Here is an 18,787-nt window from a genome sequence, read left to right on the forward strand (position 1 = left end):
AGTTTACAAGGTTTTGTGGTCTGATAAAGATGTACAGTGGGCCCCAGATACTGTGGGCACAAAGGGAACCTTTTGAACAGTTACAATAACTTGTGGATTCCGCCCCCCCCCCCCACCCACAAACTCCCTCCTTTTTAAACAATTACTTGTTCTTGAAGTGACGATGCAAATAGAAACCAGGGCTTTGAAATGCTACTCATAAAAGCACAAGCTTGCACCTTAAGATCCAATGTACTAATAACTCATACTATACAGACTGAACAGATTGTATCCAGTTTATTTAGAAAAGGTTTGTACAATTAAATTATATATAAAAAAATTTACACTCTCTTTATTTGATTCCTGAGCAAATGGTCCCTTGTGGTTACACTGCTGTTTCTTTTGATTCGGGCAACTGTGGAGCATTAAAGTCCATTACTTCCTTATATGTGATGCCTAGAAAAATTCAAAACATTAAAATAATTCTCTCATAATTCAGAAACAAAATGATTTGTATCAGACTACTGAAACTATGTCACCATGAAACATTATCAGTTAAAAGAAAAAGGGAAATTAATACCACTCCATAGTTTTACACAATTTGAGAACTGATCTAGCTATAGCTAATTATAGGAACTTAACCAATTAGTAATCATCATAATGATGATGATGATTAAGAGCTTTTTAACAGCAGCATAATTTGCACCTATCAGCAGGTAAAAAGTTGCACTTCATGGAGTTAAAAAAATTACCACCTGTTCAAGACACTGTTTCAGGAACTGGTGGAAAAGTGAGCAAGGCTAAGGACAGGGGAAATGGCTATGTAAACATGCTGGGATTTCCTGAGCATGTAACTTCTGTGTTTCAAAATACTGCTTGCTTCAAACACTAGAATCGCCACCCCCACCACCCCCGGAAAGATATCCACACATTTAAAAAGTGCAGTGTTTAAAGGCAGAAAGGAATTGGCAATATTTTCCTGCACCATTCAATGGCTCATGTGTGCATACAAGTGTTCCCCAGCATAGAGCACAGTGTGAACTGTGGACACTTTTTGTTCTTTTCCTGGAGTTCAGGAAAATTCCATATATCCATTGTGGCTCCCTCTCTGTGTACACAAGATATTGCCTGGAGGATCTAACACAGATGAGAAACCTACATGCTATTGCCATTGTGTGTCTGAATTCAATCTTCTCTACTTAAGGATAGATGGACTCACATTCTAGCTGCATTTGAAAAAGTAAGCTGGGTCTCACGAAAGCTCATACCCTACCAGAATTTTGTTAGTCTTTATGGTGCTACTGGACTCTTGCTCTTTTCTACTTTGCAATTTTTAGGCTTTTATTAATCTTGTGGGAAAGTTTTCCTTCCTTAAAAAACAAACAAACAAAAAACCCACTACCAAATCTTAGGACAGCCAAGAGAAAAAGAATAGCTAGGATGTCATTTTTATGAAGCAATCCTACTCAAGCTGTATCTGTTCCCGGTTCAGAAAATATTTTGATATATCTCATGCTAGCAAAGCACTCTTTATCCTCCACTGCAAAGGACATTTATTTCACAATTTCTGCTCTTTTCTGGCTTTGTATGTCTAAACTCCTGGATGACTGGACAGGTGGCCAGCTAAAGCAAGAAAGAGATAGGAACAAGGCAACAGATGGCTTTACAGGAACTGTAACAGCATCACCAGACCAAAAATTATGAGAAAGGAAAGTTGACATGACATTTGAAAATAGGCCATGACTCTCTGGTACAGATCATGATTTGTATACAGGAAGCATCCAGGTTCAATCCCTGGCAGCTCCTCTCTAACAGATCTAAGGAACTAAGGCCAGAAACTATTTCTCCCCAAGACTTAGACAGCCTCTTTCTGTTGGAAAAAAGAATGGCCTGATTTTACATAAGCCACTTTCAAATGCCCCTCACTGTTCAAGGAAAGAGAAAAACTTGAAAAAAATGGGAATGGAATATTGCAAAAGGACACCTACAGAGTCCACAGGTTTGTTGCATTAGGTTTCTAGATGTAACTGTTAGATATTCTTTAACTAAAAAATAACAGTGGCTACAGATAGCAATTTTATATTCTAAACTACCACCTTTCTTTCAGTGCTACAATACCAAACGTACGTTTCCATTCATCCAGGGGCAGATCCATGTTGTCATGAGTATCATCGTATTTCTCTGCTTCAGTTTCCTCTTCAGGGTCATGGATGGCTTCAAAATAAGGATGTGCCAAAGCTTCTGCGGCTGTTATTCTCTTCTCTGCATCTAACACCAGCATCTTCTCCAGAAGGTTTACTGCTAGCTCAATGAAGGGGGGAAAAGTATGTTCAAGCACCGGTACTAAATCCATCTTTTTATAATAGCAAGTTACGTTTAAAAGATAACATCAAGCTAAAGTTTTTAATAATTGCAGAGTTGAAATATTTATAAACAGACATTCTGTTCAAATTAAATTAACTTTTAGACTTTCAGAATCCAGTCCAGCGATGTCCACATGTGTGGAGGGGGCCATGGTTCAGTGGAAGAGCATCTGCTATGTGTGCAGAAGGTCCCAGGTTCAATCCACAACATCTCTAGTTAAAAGGATCAGGTCATGGTGGTGGAAAGTGCCGTCAGGTCACAGCTGACTCACTGCAACACCGCAGGGTTTTCAAGGCAAGAGATGTTCACAGGTGTTTTGACATTGCCTGCCTCTGTATAGCAACCCTCAACTTCCTAAGTGGTTTTCCATCCAAGTACTAACCAGGGCTGACCCTGCTTAGCGTCCAAGATCTGATGAGATTGGGCTAGTCTAGGCCATCCAGGTCAGGGCAAGAGATTATCAGTAGCAGTTTACCATTGTTTTCCTCTGCATAGCAACTTTGGTCTTCCTCAGTGGCCTCCAATACAAGTACTAACCATGGCTGACCTCTTAGCTTCCGAGCTCCGGCTAGATAAGGCTAGGCTGGGGTAATAGGGCTGACTCAGGCCATAACTGGTATGAAAGACTGCCACCTGTGACTGTGGACAGCTGCTGCCAATCAGAGTACACAGTGCTGACTTTGATAGAATAGCGGTCTGGTTCAGTGTACAGCAACTTCATGTGTATTTTCAAAGGCAGCTTGGCTGTCCAGACATGGCCCAAAGGCTGTAGGTTTATTCTGTTGCACAACTGGAGTCCGTAAGAGGTTGTAAGAATTTATAATAAAGTCCACCTAGCAGCAATGACTTCACACCTATGGAACATATGCACAGAGGCTGCAAATTAACGTGCTTCTCTGAACACATGACTCTATGAACTTGCATTATACTGAATCAGACCATTGGTCTTTCAGGGGTAGTATTGTCTATTTAGACAGGCAGTGGCTCTCCAGGCTCTCAGTTCAAGGTCTTTCACATCTTTTACTATTTTACCTGGAGATTTCAGGGACTAAACCTAGGACCATCTCATGCAAAGCAGATGCTCTACCACTGACCCACCAGACTTCTAAAACATCGCCTCAGGATGCCAAGAACTACTCTGCCTGCCTAGAATACTGTTGGGATAGCCAAACAATATCCTCTGTATGAAATACCCATGATGTCTTATTTTTGTTCCTCCAAGGACTTAATTACATAAAATATCCAAAGAGACATATAACATTAAAGAAATCTCTGTTTCAAACACACCACTTTTGAGAACATTTCCCCCATATTAGTGTAGCTACGGCATTTTGTTTTGCTGCACCTTGATTGAAGAGTTGCCCGTGCCTTTTTGCATGGTAAACTTTTCATTAAAAGTTATTTGTAGGAAAAGGTTCACAGTTCAGGAAGTTAGCACTTTCCATTTCTAAACATATAGTTTGGTTCTTAGATAGGAAAATACAAACTACTACAAACTACAAAGTATGGACAAAAAATTGTAAGGGAAGAACAGGAAGTAACAAAAAGTAGAGAACTACACTAATTGATCACTGCCTTGCTATAACAAGGCATCACCATTTGTTTGTATGTGTATTGGCTTACCTAAGGGATTTGCGTACTTCAAGATGGCAGCAAAATCTTTCTTCTGCACTTTTGGGAGGCTTTTGATATAGTTTTTTGCCTTGAAAGAGACCCAAATTATACATTCAAAACTGTATTTTCAGTAATGGAGTGCAAGAGGTTTTTGTTTGCGTCTCCTCAGATTCAGTCCCAGAGGAATTCAGACTATGAAGAGAGGTTTTGTTATATTAATCTAGAATTCAATTTTTATACAAACTGTTAAAGAAGGAATATTCAAAGAGAAACTACTAATTACGGGGAAATATACATGTAGAATTCCACTGTGTTTTGGACATTGTTTATTTTCCTCAGAAATAACAGTAGTATTTCCTTGAGCAGAAGATATTTTTCCTGAGTTTTAACCTAAACTACATGGGGCCTGTACCTTGGCCAAGGCTTTCTGGGTAGAGTTACCTGTGTATGCATTCACCATGTTAAAGAACAATTGCTTGGAAGGTCTCTTGACATTTGGCCAATTCACAAGTTCAGAAATGTCATGTGACATAATCCTCTTCAACTGCATCATTTCATATTTGCATAAGGAATCATCCATTTGAACACTTCATGTCAAGAAAAAAACCCTGCTTGTCTAAAGTTTGTGTGTCATGTAGAAGGACTGTAGCTCAACTTTCTTTTGGATTGACCATTTTCTACCTTCTCCCTCAATTTTTTTTTTGTTTACGTGGCGCTTGAAGTGTGCAATGCCCTATCCTAAATCTGAACTGCTACAGTTCAGGAAGTTAGCACTTTCCATTTCTAAACATATAGTATGGTAGATAGGACAATATAAACTACTTACATCTTGGCTTTGAAGTTTCTGAACAAAATCTTGAGTTGGTGTTCCTGTTACCTTCATAATTTCTGTGAGCTGGTCCAGATCTGAATGCCAAAGTCAGGAGTCAAATCTTTGGTCAGTATTTCAAAATGGAAACTGTGATATAACTGAACTGTTTTGCTTCTGGTCATGAAATTGGAGCATATCTACACACACAAGAGGAAAAAGGAGATTGTTCTACATGATCTGTCCCCTTCACATATACCAGAGACATCCTTAATATCTTCTCACAACTATGCCCATTGACCTAGAACAGTGGTCGGCAAACTCATTAGTCAACAGAGCCAAATATCAACAGTACAACGATTGAGATTGCTTTTGAGAGCCAAATTTCTTAAACTTAAACTATATAGGTAGGTACACTGTTTATTAACTTAATAAACTTTAATTAAAGTTTTAAGTCTTAATTAAACTATAGGTACACTGAATAAAACTTGATATCATACTTAATAATGATCTTATTTATTGATAACTGATATTCTACCCATGCAAGCTTCGAAAGTCACCAAACTGCAGGTAAAACCTTTCCCCTCTGCAAATAAAAAGGTATGCTGTGTGTAGTCCAGAGGCCTCTGAAGCCCTTTTTTCCATTTCTGTTCAGTCCAGCGAGGCCCTCTGCCCATGCTCAGAGACAACCCCACCCAAATGTCAAACATTGAGACAACCAATTGCACACCAAGGCCCAAGCTAGATGTCAATATATGAGTCAGCCTCCTACTGAGTGTAAACATTCCCCAGCGCCCCACTGCTAGTACACTTATTATCCCGTGTATACCGATCCACACGAGCTCTCCTCTGCAGGAAAAGTCTGGATAATAACAGAATACATATATATGGAAAACCCCTTCCTGGAAAGGGCCTGCCTTTGACCCAGCCCACCCCTCCCCAGCCATGTCTCCCCACCGCAAAAGAGGAGGCGAGGAAGAAAATGCATTTGCCAGTGCGCTGACATGCAAGGGGGCTTTTGCAAAACGCAATCATCAACGCACACCCTGCAGGGTCGACCCCTCCAGCAAGAAAAGATCCCTGGCCAATGACTCATGCAAAAAATAATACACCACCCCGGGCAAGGAAAAAAGCCTCCATTGCGCGCGCAGCTCCTCACCTGCCAACCGCGCGTGTGTGTAAAAAGGGTGTCCTGGAACGGCGGCCGCCCCCCACCCCGGTACGGCCGCACCTACCGGGTAGCAGACCCACGAGGGGACGGGGCGTGGTGGCGAGGAGCGGAGCCGATTGGGGAAGGACGCCGGAGCTCCAGGAGGCAAAGCGCCCCTCAACCCCTCAGGCATGGACGCCTCCAGAAGAGGGACACTCCCCGGGAAACCCGACGGAGACGCGGAGGCCCTGCACCCCGGGAGGGACAAGGCTGCTGGGAGCCACCCAGCGCTAAGGAAGTCGTCCCCGACCGGGGCACAGGGGGGCGGGACTGCAACGGCTCAGGATGGCTGGCAGGGGAGGGGGTGAGGCGGCGAGGCCGGGAGACCCCGCTCCACCGAGGCAGCGCCTCCGGGCCGGGACTGCGCCTCTGCTGAGGGCCCACGCGCCATACAGCTGATTGGCGGGTGAGCGCAACCGGGGCAAGGGCGTGGCCCACGGCCTCAGTGCACAGGGAAAGGGAGGGGTGGAGCAAACCCCGAGGGCCCTTTATGGGCTTGGGAAGTGGAGCCAGGAGGGGAACGGGGGAAATAAAAAGGCGGGGAGAAGCGGAGGCTGGGCAGGAGAGTTCTGGCAGCAGCGACCCAATCTCTGTGAGGGAACAGAGGGCAAGCTGGCTGCTACCTACGGGGAGGACAGTTCAGACTCCCCGTCGGACTGGTCTGAGGCTGAGGAAGCTCTCCTCGACCGTCCCCCAGTGGAGCGTGAGGGGCTGATACTGACATCCACCAAGGCCGCGCCACACAAAGGGACTCCAGGAGCAACCCTGGAGAAGACGAAAGGAGGCGGGCGGACGCCACTGAGCCTGCGTCGCCCAGGCTGCGGCTTATCCCCGCCCCTTTGTCAGCTGCCGGCCCTCCCGTTGGCTGTAGTTCGCAGGAGCGCCGGCCACTTTGGGAAAGGAGGCTGGGAGGACTACAAGGGCCAGCATGCCAAGCGCCGAGGGCGGCCCGGTGGGAGGGGCGGGCCCGGTATCGGCCAATCCGTGGCAGAGCCGCACTCAAAAAAGTGAAAGAACTGCATGCGGCTCGCGAGCCGCAGTTTGCCGACCACTGACCTAGAACGACCTCTGAACAGGTCTCAGGAAGCAGCGGGGATGGTACTTCATCACTCCTCTGCAGCTAAGGTGCTGCCCCTGCTCAATTGACAGTACCCTAGAAGTCACACACTAGCCACATACAGATATCAGATAATTTTCTACATCTCTTTCTTAAAACAATCTGAAGCCATCTCCACAAAACTTCCAAAAACCTTTACAAACACTGATTGGCCAAACTCACAGGAGGAATAAAGGAAGGAATGTACATGATACTGGAAACCTTAGTTGACATCCATGTATACAGGCACTCTGACCCTAAAAACATTAAGGTGATTTTCCTAATTTCATTGATTAAGCCAATACCTATGTGCCAAGAGAAACAGATAAAAGATGGATTTCTAGCTGTGATTAGTAACTTAAAACAGCTTTGGAAAACCATCAACTTTTCACCCCTCCTACATTTTAGACAACATATGTATATATGTAGTGAGCTCTACATATGCCAGCACAGATCCAAGAAAAACAAGACAGTGATTCTTACAAATAAATCATATTCCAGGATGTAGCTCAGCAGACAGCTATTTGTTTGATGTGTCTGCATTCACTTTCTTTGGCATCTGAATTCTGACACACCTCTACATCACAATGTCAGGCATTTATCATGAAAGGATACGATCATTGCCTTTGAAGAGTGGCCTTCCTGTTATCATCTCAGCCATTATGCAACCCACTGACCAGATGTCAACTGAAAAATGGAAAATGGTTACAATAAATTGCCACGCAATACCTCAACTTTCAGTGGATCTGTTCTTAATGAAGAAAAAGAAAATCTTAAAAGGGACGCAACAACAAAAATTACTACTGAAACTGTGTATTTGATTTCCATGAAAAGAGTGACTCCTCACCAGTAACCTGATAAAAACTTGAAGTTTTCTAGGCCTAGACTACAAAAGTCTTCTTTGGTCATTTATGCATGGTTGCTGTAACCTCCTTTACTCCCTGTTTCAGCCAGGATCTAACTTTTCAGTATGCACCATATCCCATTCCTTGGTAGCTCGACACTGTTCCAACACAAAACCAACCTGGGTCTTCCCATTCCTCTGTTAATCTGACTTTTCTCTCTCCCCTGAGCTCAGCCCGGCTCAAATTTCCGTGCAGATGGGAAGCAGGGGAAACACAGAAGATTGGCTTCTCTCACAGCCAATCACAAAGCAGTGTGTAAAGAAGCGGGGATTCAAGTGCTTCCTGCTACCTCGTAATTCTTTCTGAGCAAAAGAAAGGCTTTTCAAAAACAAGGCTTGGATTTCCCCCCCACAAACACACTTCTTTCAGATTTCTCTCTTTTTTTTTTTTGTTCTTAAAATGCTTTTTTATGCAGCAGTTGGGTTTTGGGGGGAGGAAATCTCTCTCACTGTGAACTCTACAAAGTAAGCCAATTACAAGGCAGCATTTAAAGAGGTGGGACTTGAGTTGAGCTTGGGAGACAGCCAGTGCATGGATTCCCAACAGAAAAGTGTGAGTCCAGCCAGCAACACACCTCAGGTAAAAACCCCATGCATAAATGACCTTTCTTTGCTACTCTAAGGAAGACAGAGGACAGCTAGTTGCATTCTAAGGACAGGATATGGCTTGTCATTAGTTTTTACATGACTACTGCAATAAGATAAAAAGTTGCACCTTAGAGACCAACTAGTTTACTGTGGTGCAAGTTTTTGGAAGCATCATTTAAATCAGATATGTGCCAGGAAATCAACCAGCACTCAATGTGCATGGAGACAGAGATTTTAGAGAAAGGCTAAGGGTGTGTGTGTGTATGTGTGTGGAAGAGGGGTGTTGGAGGCAAAAATAGCTAAAACTGGCCAGACTAAACAGAATCAGGAATTGCAAGACAAGTGACACAAGACTCTATCTACACCAAGACAGTTGCGGACTGCAAGATGAACAGAACTACAGGAGTTAACATAGTCCCTTCAGTCAATGAGATGGCAAGGCTGAAATCCAGTCAGAGCCTAATGGAGATTAGTTGCCATAGAATGATGTCCTGAATGGCAAGAATGACAGAAAACTTCCTTGACCTCCTGAGAGGGAGATGCTAAGACATAGGATTTTCTCTCCAGAGACTTGAAAGGTAAGAGATGAACCTTCAGGGAGGTCATTACTGAAGAGCCAACTTCCTTTTGCAAAACATTTTTAACATAGGTTGGCAAATGCAAATACCACGCTAGAAAACTACAAAACATGTACCAAGAAGCAGGTATATCCACAGGGAAGCATTCTATAATGATGATACTATTTTGCATTTTGAAGAAGAGATCTAGCTATGGATTCAAAGGTCAATGATAACAAAAAGCTGAATGTGAAAAGCCTGTGTTGATCTTAGCACCAACACCTGACCAAAATTACCTGTCTGAGTATAATGCATCCAATTTAGTATAACTTCTGGGGCTCTGTACCACCTGGTAACCACGTATCCAGTCATTTCACTGTCTGTATGTCTTGCTAGTCCAAAGTCCAAAATCTGTTATAAAGAGAGACAAATACACATCTAATTTACACATGCCACAAATACATTCAAAATGGCAATAAGAAAAACACATTTCCTGCTGTGTTGCCACTGCAATTAAAAAACGAGTACCAGGAAAAATATAAATATTATATTTCAATATATATCTGGTATCTCTCATTTGCAATGCCAGCGAACTTTCCCGATTATGGAAAGGTTCTGGGCTTGGATGGCACTACAGCTCAGCCCAGACCAGGACGGAACCCTTGGAATATATGAAGTAAGGCTAAAGAGTATTTCTTTCACTAATGACTAACATAATACGATCCTCAGACATCAAGAATTAAGAAGCAGGGTGTGATGAACAGCTAACTGCTGATGTGTTATACCAATATGGCAGTGATGGCGAACCTTTTAGAGACCGAGTGCCCAAACTGCAACCCAAAACCCACTTATTTATTGCCAAGTGCCAACACGGCAATTTAACCTGAATACTGAGGTTTTGGTTTAGAAAAAACAACTCATACATTAACATCTTTTGTCTTAAAAGAAAAACATAATAACAAATCTATACAAAAAATAGCTAACACTATTAGTTAACACTAAAGAAATGGATATTCCCTGAATCAACAATCTATGGCAGTGATTCTCAGCTGGGGTTCCTTTTGAATTTGCAGACCTTTTGGCCTGCTCTAAAAAAGGCATCTGAGTGCATTTCCTACCTTTGATTCACCTCCGCTGTACATGTGTTGAACCTATCTAGTCCAACTCCTGTATCTCACAGTGGCCCACATCTATAATAAGGAGGTAGCACATACCCATCAGGGCTAGTAACCCGCGATGGACTTTTCCTGGGGCGATGGCGCGCGTGCCCACAGAGAGGGCTCTGAGTGCCCCCTCTGGCACACGTGCCATAGGTTCGCCACCACTGCAATATGGGAATCTTGACTGACAGGAAGGTCAAAAGAATTCTACTACTGGCAATTAGAGTTTGGCAGTTAAGAGGCTGGCAGTTAGAGTGGAAGGAGGTAAGTTGTGTAGGATCAAGGAGGATCCTGAGATAGAGAAGTGGAACTGGCAGTCCTTCCCTGAGGAAAATAGCTCCAAAGAAACGGAGGTGATACCTACAAAATTTATAAAGATGGAAAACTGGAACTTGTGTGAGTTGTTCCTGTCTCCACAAATTTTAGAAATGTTGTACCAAATCATCTTACGACTGTTTATCTAAGGAGTGACTGCCAAGTGATCTCTCTCTCAACAGTTACAAACATCAACTGCATTTTAATAACAAACTATTTTAGTATATATTTATATGAAGTTTCCACCATTTCTGTTGCCTTTTCACCTGTCAAGATTAAACCAAAAACCTCCCTGACAACCTGACTTGACAATTTTCCCAAAAGAATAAATAAAATTATTTTGTGTTAAGAATTAATATCCTCTCATGCGCCATATTCAGACTTATACTAATGAAGGGTTTCTCAGTTTCCTCATCTTCCTAAGTTTGGGTCAGAATACAAGATACATTTCATTTGTCTGAGTGGAGGTGGTGGAATCACCATACAGGGCTCTCTCGTCACAGGAAGATGGTTTCAGAGAGTTTTAGCAATACAAAGTAAATGCAAATTAATAATTTCAATATCTTGAATGCAGATAACATCAACATGAATATTTACTATGTTCCAGATTCCCCAGTATATACTACTGTATGTTACTCATATACAGTAATAACCGGGTTTCAGACTTTCATTTAGGTATCAAAAATAGCTCAGTTTCCCCAAAACAAATGCTCAGTGGTATTACGCTCGATGATATTACATGAACTATGTGCAACTGCATTCTCTTACACAAGAAGTTCCACAGTTGGACTGTATATCAAGGCCATAGGTTATTTAAAGGAAAAAGAAGTCTGCGCATGATTTTACATAGTGCACTGTAAATTGTTGCTTGCACAGTACAGAAAACATTTATTTGAAGAGGGTTGTGATGGCAGTGAGGGATCTGTGTAAAATAATGAACATAAAAGGCTGGAAACATTCCCTAGCATTTGATCCCTTCTCTAAGAGATAGTAGTTTTTCCACAGAGCTTATAATCCACTCTGTCATGGGTTAATAAGGTCTGCTTGCTTTGATAGCAAAGTGTTGATAGCAAAGATAGAGGAGTGTTTCTTCCTTAATGACAGGCCTATGGAGCATTTCTGCTCTCTTAAAGATTGATGCAATGCACAACAAACACTCCTCTTAGGAACTGAATGGTGCTTTTTAAACAGTCACTGTCAGTGATTCACATTTTCTTACATTCATAAATCCATGTTCCCTACTTCTTTGTCAGCTGTTGTCTATTTTTAGGTCAACTTCGAAATATGATGTTTCGGCAATAACTGTCAAGAAGGGAAGGGTGCAGTTACCTAAGATTTATACTATAACTCCTCACTTTAACATTTAAAAGTCTATCTTAGCACAGCAACAAGTACTTCAAAAGGTAAACCATTTGAAAACTGGTTGTAAAATCCCTAAATATAATCTTCCAAATTAGCACAATCAAATTATGTTATAATGCCATATGGGAGAGAAGGCTAGCAATATCTCTACTTAGCTTTTGGTTTCATAGATGCTCACTGAAAATTTACAAGGAAATTTAGTGGCTTGTGTATGAATAATTCTGAATGAGTGCATCACCTTAGTAGAAGCTTCTATACTTTCTGAAATGTCATAAAACAGGCTGGATATATTAGGCAATCATTTGGGGTCAAGAGCCCTCCCCCACATACAAAATTTACTTGTGAAGATAATGCTGTGACAGGAAACAAAAGGGGTGGGGGAGAACAGATGAAGGTTGCACTTGCTCAGACACACTGGAAACAAACTGAGCCCCACTGACATTCCCAGCACCTTGGGACCTCTCCTCAGACTTGGTTGATGGTTGCATGGTACTGGGAATAATGAAGGGCATATGCCAAGCACTGCCACTATCAACCCTCTCTTGCTTGTGGAGGGACAACTGGGTGCACTCGGTTGGCCACAGTATGAACAGACTGCTGGACTTGATGGACCTTGGTCTGATCCAGCATGCCTTTTCTTATTTTCCTATGCTGAGGATGGCATTGTTCACCATACTTCTCAGGTGCCGTATCAGAACCTATTTTCCTGACTGTCTCTGATCAAGTGCCTAAGAACATATCAATGTGGCATCTTCACAAATAGAACCTGAAGAACTACCAGTTGGGCTATACATCACTGAGAAAAGTATGGTGCCTAAGAGAGGTTAAACCTAACTCCTCTGGCTTAAGATATGTGTCTTAGTTAGCTTCCAGAATGGCAGCAGCTATCCAGGTGATTCCTTTGGCACTCAGGAAAAACATCAAATCACAGAGAAATTACACAAAGGGATTTTAACAAGGGAGCACAGATAAAAATATCACAGGGTCTCCATGGGTTGGAAGCGACTTGACGGCTCATAACACATACAAAAGGTGTTATCGAAACATGAAGATTTTGCCATGGCCTGCTTGCCTCACCTAATTGGACTGTGGTTGTTGTAGAGCAAGCATCAGCTTACATTAAAAAAAAAAAAAACAGCCAAGATTGGGCCTACTAAACTGCAACCCAGCAGCTGATATGCTTAAACCCAATGACTAGTAGATAGCTTCAAGAGGGTCAAGCATATGTAAGGTGAGAAGATGCCAAGGAAATATCCATTGGATTTTTTTACACTCTATTCTAATTTCCAAGGTGAAACACCTAACCCCATTTTAAATCTATGGTCCTTATTAGCAAGGACAGATTGAAAACAATCTCTCTTTGTGTCTGACACAATGAGTAGCCCTCCAGGTTCCAGCACTGTCCAAAGAACTGCTTGCCATGAAACAGTAGTTTGTTTCAGAAAAATGCAGATGTCTACTCACTTGTGATATCGTTGTTTACACTGAATAGCACTTTTGCAAAGAATAGGCCATTACCCGTGAAAGGGCCCATTCATTATATGAAGTACTGTTTATTCAATATCAGTTGGGGAGGGTATCACCAATATGGCTTCTGCGTATTATCTGTTTTTTCTGGCAACAGTAAACGGGGATTCCACCAAGTTACACAAGTCATTTTTTTTAACTTAAATGAATTACAAAGGCAGCTAAACTCAAAGGCAGCTAAACTAAATTGTTACACATGAGTTGTAATAATCATTCAAACTTCTCCTCTCAACGTCATTTTTCATTTCTGAAAAAAAACAAAAGAAGTCACAATACTATGCTAATGATTCCCCCCCCCCAATACCAATGCTATTGGTTCTCGTAGGTTATCCGGGCTGTGTAACCGTGGTCTTGGTATTTTCTTTCCTGACGTTTCGCCAGCAACTGTCCTTCAGTGTTACTCCTCTGAAGATGCCGGCCACAGCTGCTGGCGAAACGTCAGGAAAGAAAATACCAAGACCACGGTTACACAGCCCGGATAACCTACGAGAACCAATGAACTCTGACCGTGAAAGCCTTCGACCAATGCTATTATTCAACAATGCCCATGTAAGAGATGGCACATGCTTCTGGTACAATTCTGGGAATTTTGCTGCAGTGACACCCAGCTCTGAAATGTAAATATTTTGTACATACCCTCTCCCCTTCCTTGAGTATAAAAAGTAGTATGGCAGTTCAGAGCTTTTATTTAAGCAAACAAATGAAGGAAACCAACCAAGGTACGTGTGCAGACCCAGAGTTTAAAGTTCACAGATTGCCAGTTTTTTTCAGCAATTGCCTTTGGCTGTAACATATACCAAAACTGAAGATCACATTACATCATTTGCTACACCTATATTATTAAATTAAAATCAGCACTACTGTCATGGCTTTCTGGGACTTCTGGCCACTAGGTTTGTGAAATTGTTAAAAAAAATTGAATTAGGGAATTACTAGGTGATATGCAATCTTTTCCCAGACTAATTGTTTGCCCGGTTATTATTAACAAAAGCAATTATGCAGAATATATATATATATAATATATAATTTACCTACCAAGAAGGTAGGTAAGAGACCGGGTGCAAATTTCATTAAATCAATGGCATCTGTACTACTAGTGGAATGCACTACCAGATGAATGATTTCAGGCTTACGGATGCAATATTCCATTATTTCAGTGGAGGTAAAACTGGACTAGCATAGAATAACTGCAGTATCCTTTACCCTTGTGTGTGTGTTAAGTGCCGTCAAGTCGCTTCTGAGTCAAGGCGACCCTATGAATGAAAGTCCTCCAAAATGTCCTATCTTTGACAGCCTTGCTCAGATCTTGCAAATTGAAGGCTGTGGCTTCCTTTATTGCAGGGGTCCTCAAACTTTTTAAACAGGGGGCCAGTTCACTGTCCCTCAAACACTGTTGGGGGCCGGGGGCCCCCCGCCCAAACGGGAAGGCAGCCAGGAGCCCAGGCAAAGATAAGTTAACTTGCGGCAGGAGGACGTGCTGCCCCTCCCCCAGGTGCCTCTCCATGGCCGACACTCCCCCCTTCGCTGGGCTGAGAGACACCCCCCCGCCGCCGCCACCGTGCGCCCTCCTTTCCCGCCTCCTGGAGCGGGAGGTGGGCTGGGCTGGCCCCCTGCTTGGCAAAGAGCACCTGAGGGGAAGGGGGAAGGGCACGGGAGGAGACCGGCAGGAGACAGGGGTCTCTCAGCCCTCCCCTCCCCAGAGGCGCCGCTACCCAAGCCCCTTGCGTGGGGCGCTCGCTCGCCCCGCTCCTGCTTGGCTTGCAGGCAGACGGGGATGTTCTTCTTCCAGCCCAGCATGCTCCTTCAGGGCTGCGGCTGCGGCAGGAGGAGCAGCGGTGGCGAGGGGCACACTGCAGTCCAAGGCGGTGCCTCCTGTTCCCCAAGCCGCGCGCACGCACCTGGGGAAAGGAAGGCAGTGGCTCTTCAGGGCAGCTGTGGCGGGGAAGGCGCAGAAGCGGTGACGGCTCCCGGGTCAGCGCGGGTGTCGCCGCTCCGCTGCTGCCACTGACGCTTTATACGGCGAACGGCCGCCTTAGTTTGGGGAAGGGATGGCCGTGGTGGCGGCTCTAGAGGGAGGACGGGTCCGGGTCCAGGACCCTGACGGGCCAGATCCGGCCCACGGGCCGTAGTTTGAGGACCCCTGCTTTATTGAGTCAATCCATCTCTTGTTGGGTCTTCCTCTTTTCCTGCTGCCCTCAACTTTTCCTAGCATGACTGTCTTTTCCAGTGACTCTTGTCGTCTCATGACGTGACCAAAATACGATAGCCTCAGTTTAGTCATTTTAGCTTCTAGGGTCAGTTCAGGCGTGATTTGATCTATAACCCACTGATTTGTTTTTTTTGGCAGTCCACGGAGTCCGTAGCACTCTCCTCCAACACCACATTTCAAAGGAATCTATTTTCTTCCTATCAGCTTTCTTTGCTGTCCAGCTTTCACACCCATACATAGCAATAAAGAATACGATGGCATGAATTAATCTAGTCTTGGTGGCCAGTGACACATCCTTACACTTCAAAATCTTTTCTAGCTCCTTCATGGCTGCCCTTCCCTGTCTCAATCTCTTCTGATTTCTTGGCTGCAGTCTCCCGTTTGGTTGATGGTGGAGCCAAGGAATAGAAAGCCTTGAACAATTTCAATTTCCTCATTGTCAACCTTAAAGTTGTGTAACTCTCCTGTAGTCATTACTTTTGTTTTCTTGAAGTTCAGCTGTAGTCCTGCTTTGGCACTTTCTCTTTTAACTTTCAGCAGTAGTCGTTTCAAATCTTCACTATTTTCTGCCAATAATGTAGTGTTATCAGCATATCTCAAATTATTAATGTTCCTCCCTCCAATTTTCACTCCACCTTCATCTAAATCTAATCCAGCTTTCCTAATTATATGTTCTGCATATAGATTGAAGAGATAGGGAGATAAAATACATCCTTGTCTGACACCTTTGCCAATTGGAAACCATTCTGTTTCTCCATATTCTGTTCTAACTGTGGCCTCTTGTCCAGAGTACAGGTTGCGCATCAAAACAATCAGATGTAGTGGCACACCCATTTCCTTTAAAACCAGCCATAGCTTTTCATGATCCACACAGTCAAAAGCTTTGCTGTAATCTATGAAACACAAGCTGATTTTCTTCTGAAATTCTCCCGTATGCTCCAGTAACCAGCGTATATTTGCAATATGATCTCTAGTGCCTCTTCCTTTTCTGAAACCAGTTTGAACATCAGGCCTTTCTCGTTCCATATATGGTAACAGCCTTTGCTGTAAGATTTTGAGCATCACTTTACTTGCATGAGAAATTAATGTGATGGTCCGATAGCTGCTGCAATCTTTGATGTCTCCTTTCTTGGGAATTGGAATGTAAATGGATCGTTTCCAGTCTGTGGGCCATTGTTTTGTTTTCCATATCTGTTGGCATAATCTTGCATATTCTTTACCCTTACCCTACTTTTAAGAGGCTAAATCACAATTCCTTTGCTTCACATCCTCCCCCAATCCCCCATATCTACTTCCATCTCTGAGACGCTAAGCAGAATGATCTGGGGGAGAAAAAACCCTGCCAATATTTTACACTCCATTTCTTACCTTCAGTTCACAGTCTTCATTTACTGCTAGGTTTCCAGGTTTTAGGTCCTATAAAATAAACCAATCTGAAATGGAGTTATCAACAGAGAGAACAATGCGTTTTTTCTTTTGTGAGAACTTATGGCCTGGCAAGCGTTGTGTTCAAGGTTTGGGGAGTTCAGCTGCAACCAAATTGCCAATCTTTGTATTTGCTGTTTTGAGTTACCTAAAACACTGGCCCTACCTGAAACCTTAAGCAGTTTTTTCCGGTGGGGCCAATGTTTTAGGTAACTCAAAGGCAGCAAATATTAAAAGTGGCAATTTGGCTGCAGCTGAACTCCCCAAACCTTGAATATGATGCTTGTCATGCCCGTAAATCTCTACAGAGGTGACTGAACAGCAGCAGTAAACAAATTTCAAGCTACAAGTTTTAGGTAACATTTCTCTAGTATCCAGAATCTAGAGAAACCCTTCTAGGGTTTATCAGTATGTAGGAGGGAGCTCTTGGTTACAGGTTTTATGGACATTCACTCCAGGTTCAGAAAGTACCTCATCCTGCATGGCCTCACTGGGCTTGCACTGAAGCCAAGCATGACAGGTCTAGACTGAGGCCTAAATGGGGCCCAGGGCTCTACGTTAACATTGGCCCTACAAAAGATGAGAATAAGGCCACCATATTCCCTCTAGGCAGTAGCCTTAGTAGGCTGCAGTGAAGGTTTAACTCAGGATTATTATACTTTATGACACAAGGCTACACATATTAAAAAAAGTAACATTTTCACTAAGTAAACTAAAGATAGGGATCAACATACATACCTATGTTCCTGACAATTCAGTACAGGTTGAGTACCCCTTTATTCAAAATGCTTGGGACCAGAAGTGTTTCAGATTTCGGATTATTTCAGATTTTAGAATATTTTCATATATATGAGATATCTGGGGGATGGGACCCAAGTCTAAACATGAAATTCATTTATGTTTTATATATAACTTGTATACATAGCCTGAAGGTTATTTTATACAATAAAAATAATTTTGTGCATGAAACAAAGTTTGCGCACACTGAACCATCAGAAAGCAAAGGTGTCACTTTCTCACCAGACATTTCGGATTTTGGATCATTTTGGATATTGGATTTTCGGATAAGGGATAATCAACCTACATTAAAGAGCAGTTTCACTCGCTATTGCATAATATTAGAATAAATTAGCAATAATTTCTGAAATAGCTACAAGAAGAGAAATTCTAAGTAACATTACAAGCTGAGATATATAAAAACAAGTAATAACATCAGGTATTAAGTAAACTAGCAATGCCATTGTTCTTGGGAGCGAACATGTTTAATAAATAGTGCAGAATTACTGGGGCTGTACAGTAACAGTTATTTCACATTCATTTTCTTTCTCACTATCGCTAGTATCAAACTCATATGAGACTGTACTTTTGAATTTTTTTTCTAATGAATAATCTCATAACTGCTCAGTGGTGTGAAACCAAAGTTTTCTTTGATCAGTCACCCCTTTGAAAAGCTTTGGTTCAGTGAGCAGATCATTTAAAACAGCAAATGCTGAAATGACATATTACACTTACCCTGTGAATTATGCCTGACGAATGGATATACTGTGGAGAAACAGATAACATCAAATATTTTATTGATTTTATACTGAATGGAGGAATGGTTTGTGATACTGAAATGTAACTTTTAACTAAAGGAAACAAGAGTAAGATTGGCTTTGCCCACCCAAAA

General features: G+C 42.6%; 1 protein-coding gene across 5 annotated transcripts in view; it reads right to left on the reverse strand.

The window, feature by feature from the left end:
- Positions 1-325: 325 nt before the first annotated feature.
- The window catches only part of LOC130474217 (mitogen-activated protein kinase 12-like), a 46,494-nt gene continuing 28,032 nt past the window's right edge, over positions 326-18,787 (reverse strand). For 3 of the 5 annotated variants that reach the window (XM_056845752.1, XM_056845751.1, XM_056845753.1), the window contains 8 exons: positions 18,631-18,660; positions 17,062-17,109; positions 9,417-9,531; positions 7,687-7,758; positions 4,784-4,863; positions 3,967-4,045; positions 2,107-2,280; positions 332-435 (listed from right to left, as the gene is read on the reverse strand). In XM_056845752.1, the coding sequence (XP_056701730.1) occupies positions 365-435; positions 2,107-2,280; positions 3,967-4,045; positions 4,784-4,863; positions 7,687-7,758; positions 9,417-9,531; positions 17,062-17,109; positions 18,631-18,660 (669 nt within the window). In that variant the 3' untranslated portion in view covers positions 332-364. Of the gene's footprint in view, positions 436-2,106; positions 2,285-3,966; positions 4,046-4,783; positions 4,864-7,686; positions 7,759-9,416; positions 9,532-17,061; positions 17,110-18,630; positions 18,661-18,787 lie in introns of all 5 variants that reach the window. The other 2 variants (XM_056845750.1, XR_008933226.1) reach the window with 2 other exon arrangements.

The sequence above is a fragment of the Euleptes europaea genome, chromosome 3 (genome assembly GCF_029931775.1).
Source record: "Euleptes europaea isolate rEulEur1 chromosome 3, rEulEur1.hap1, whole genome shotgun sequence".
Taxonomy (NCBI): Eukaryota; Metazoa; Chordata; class Lepidosauria; order Squamata; family Sphaerodactylidae; genus Euleptes; species Euleptes europaea.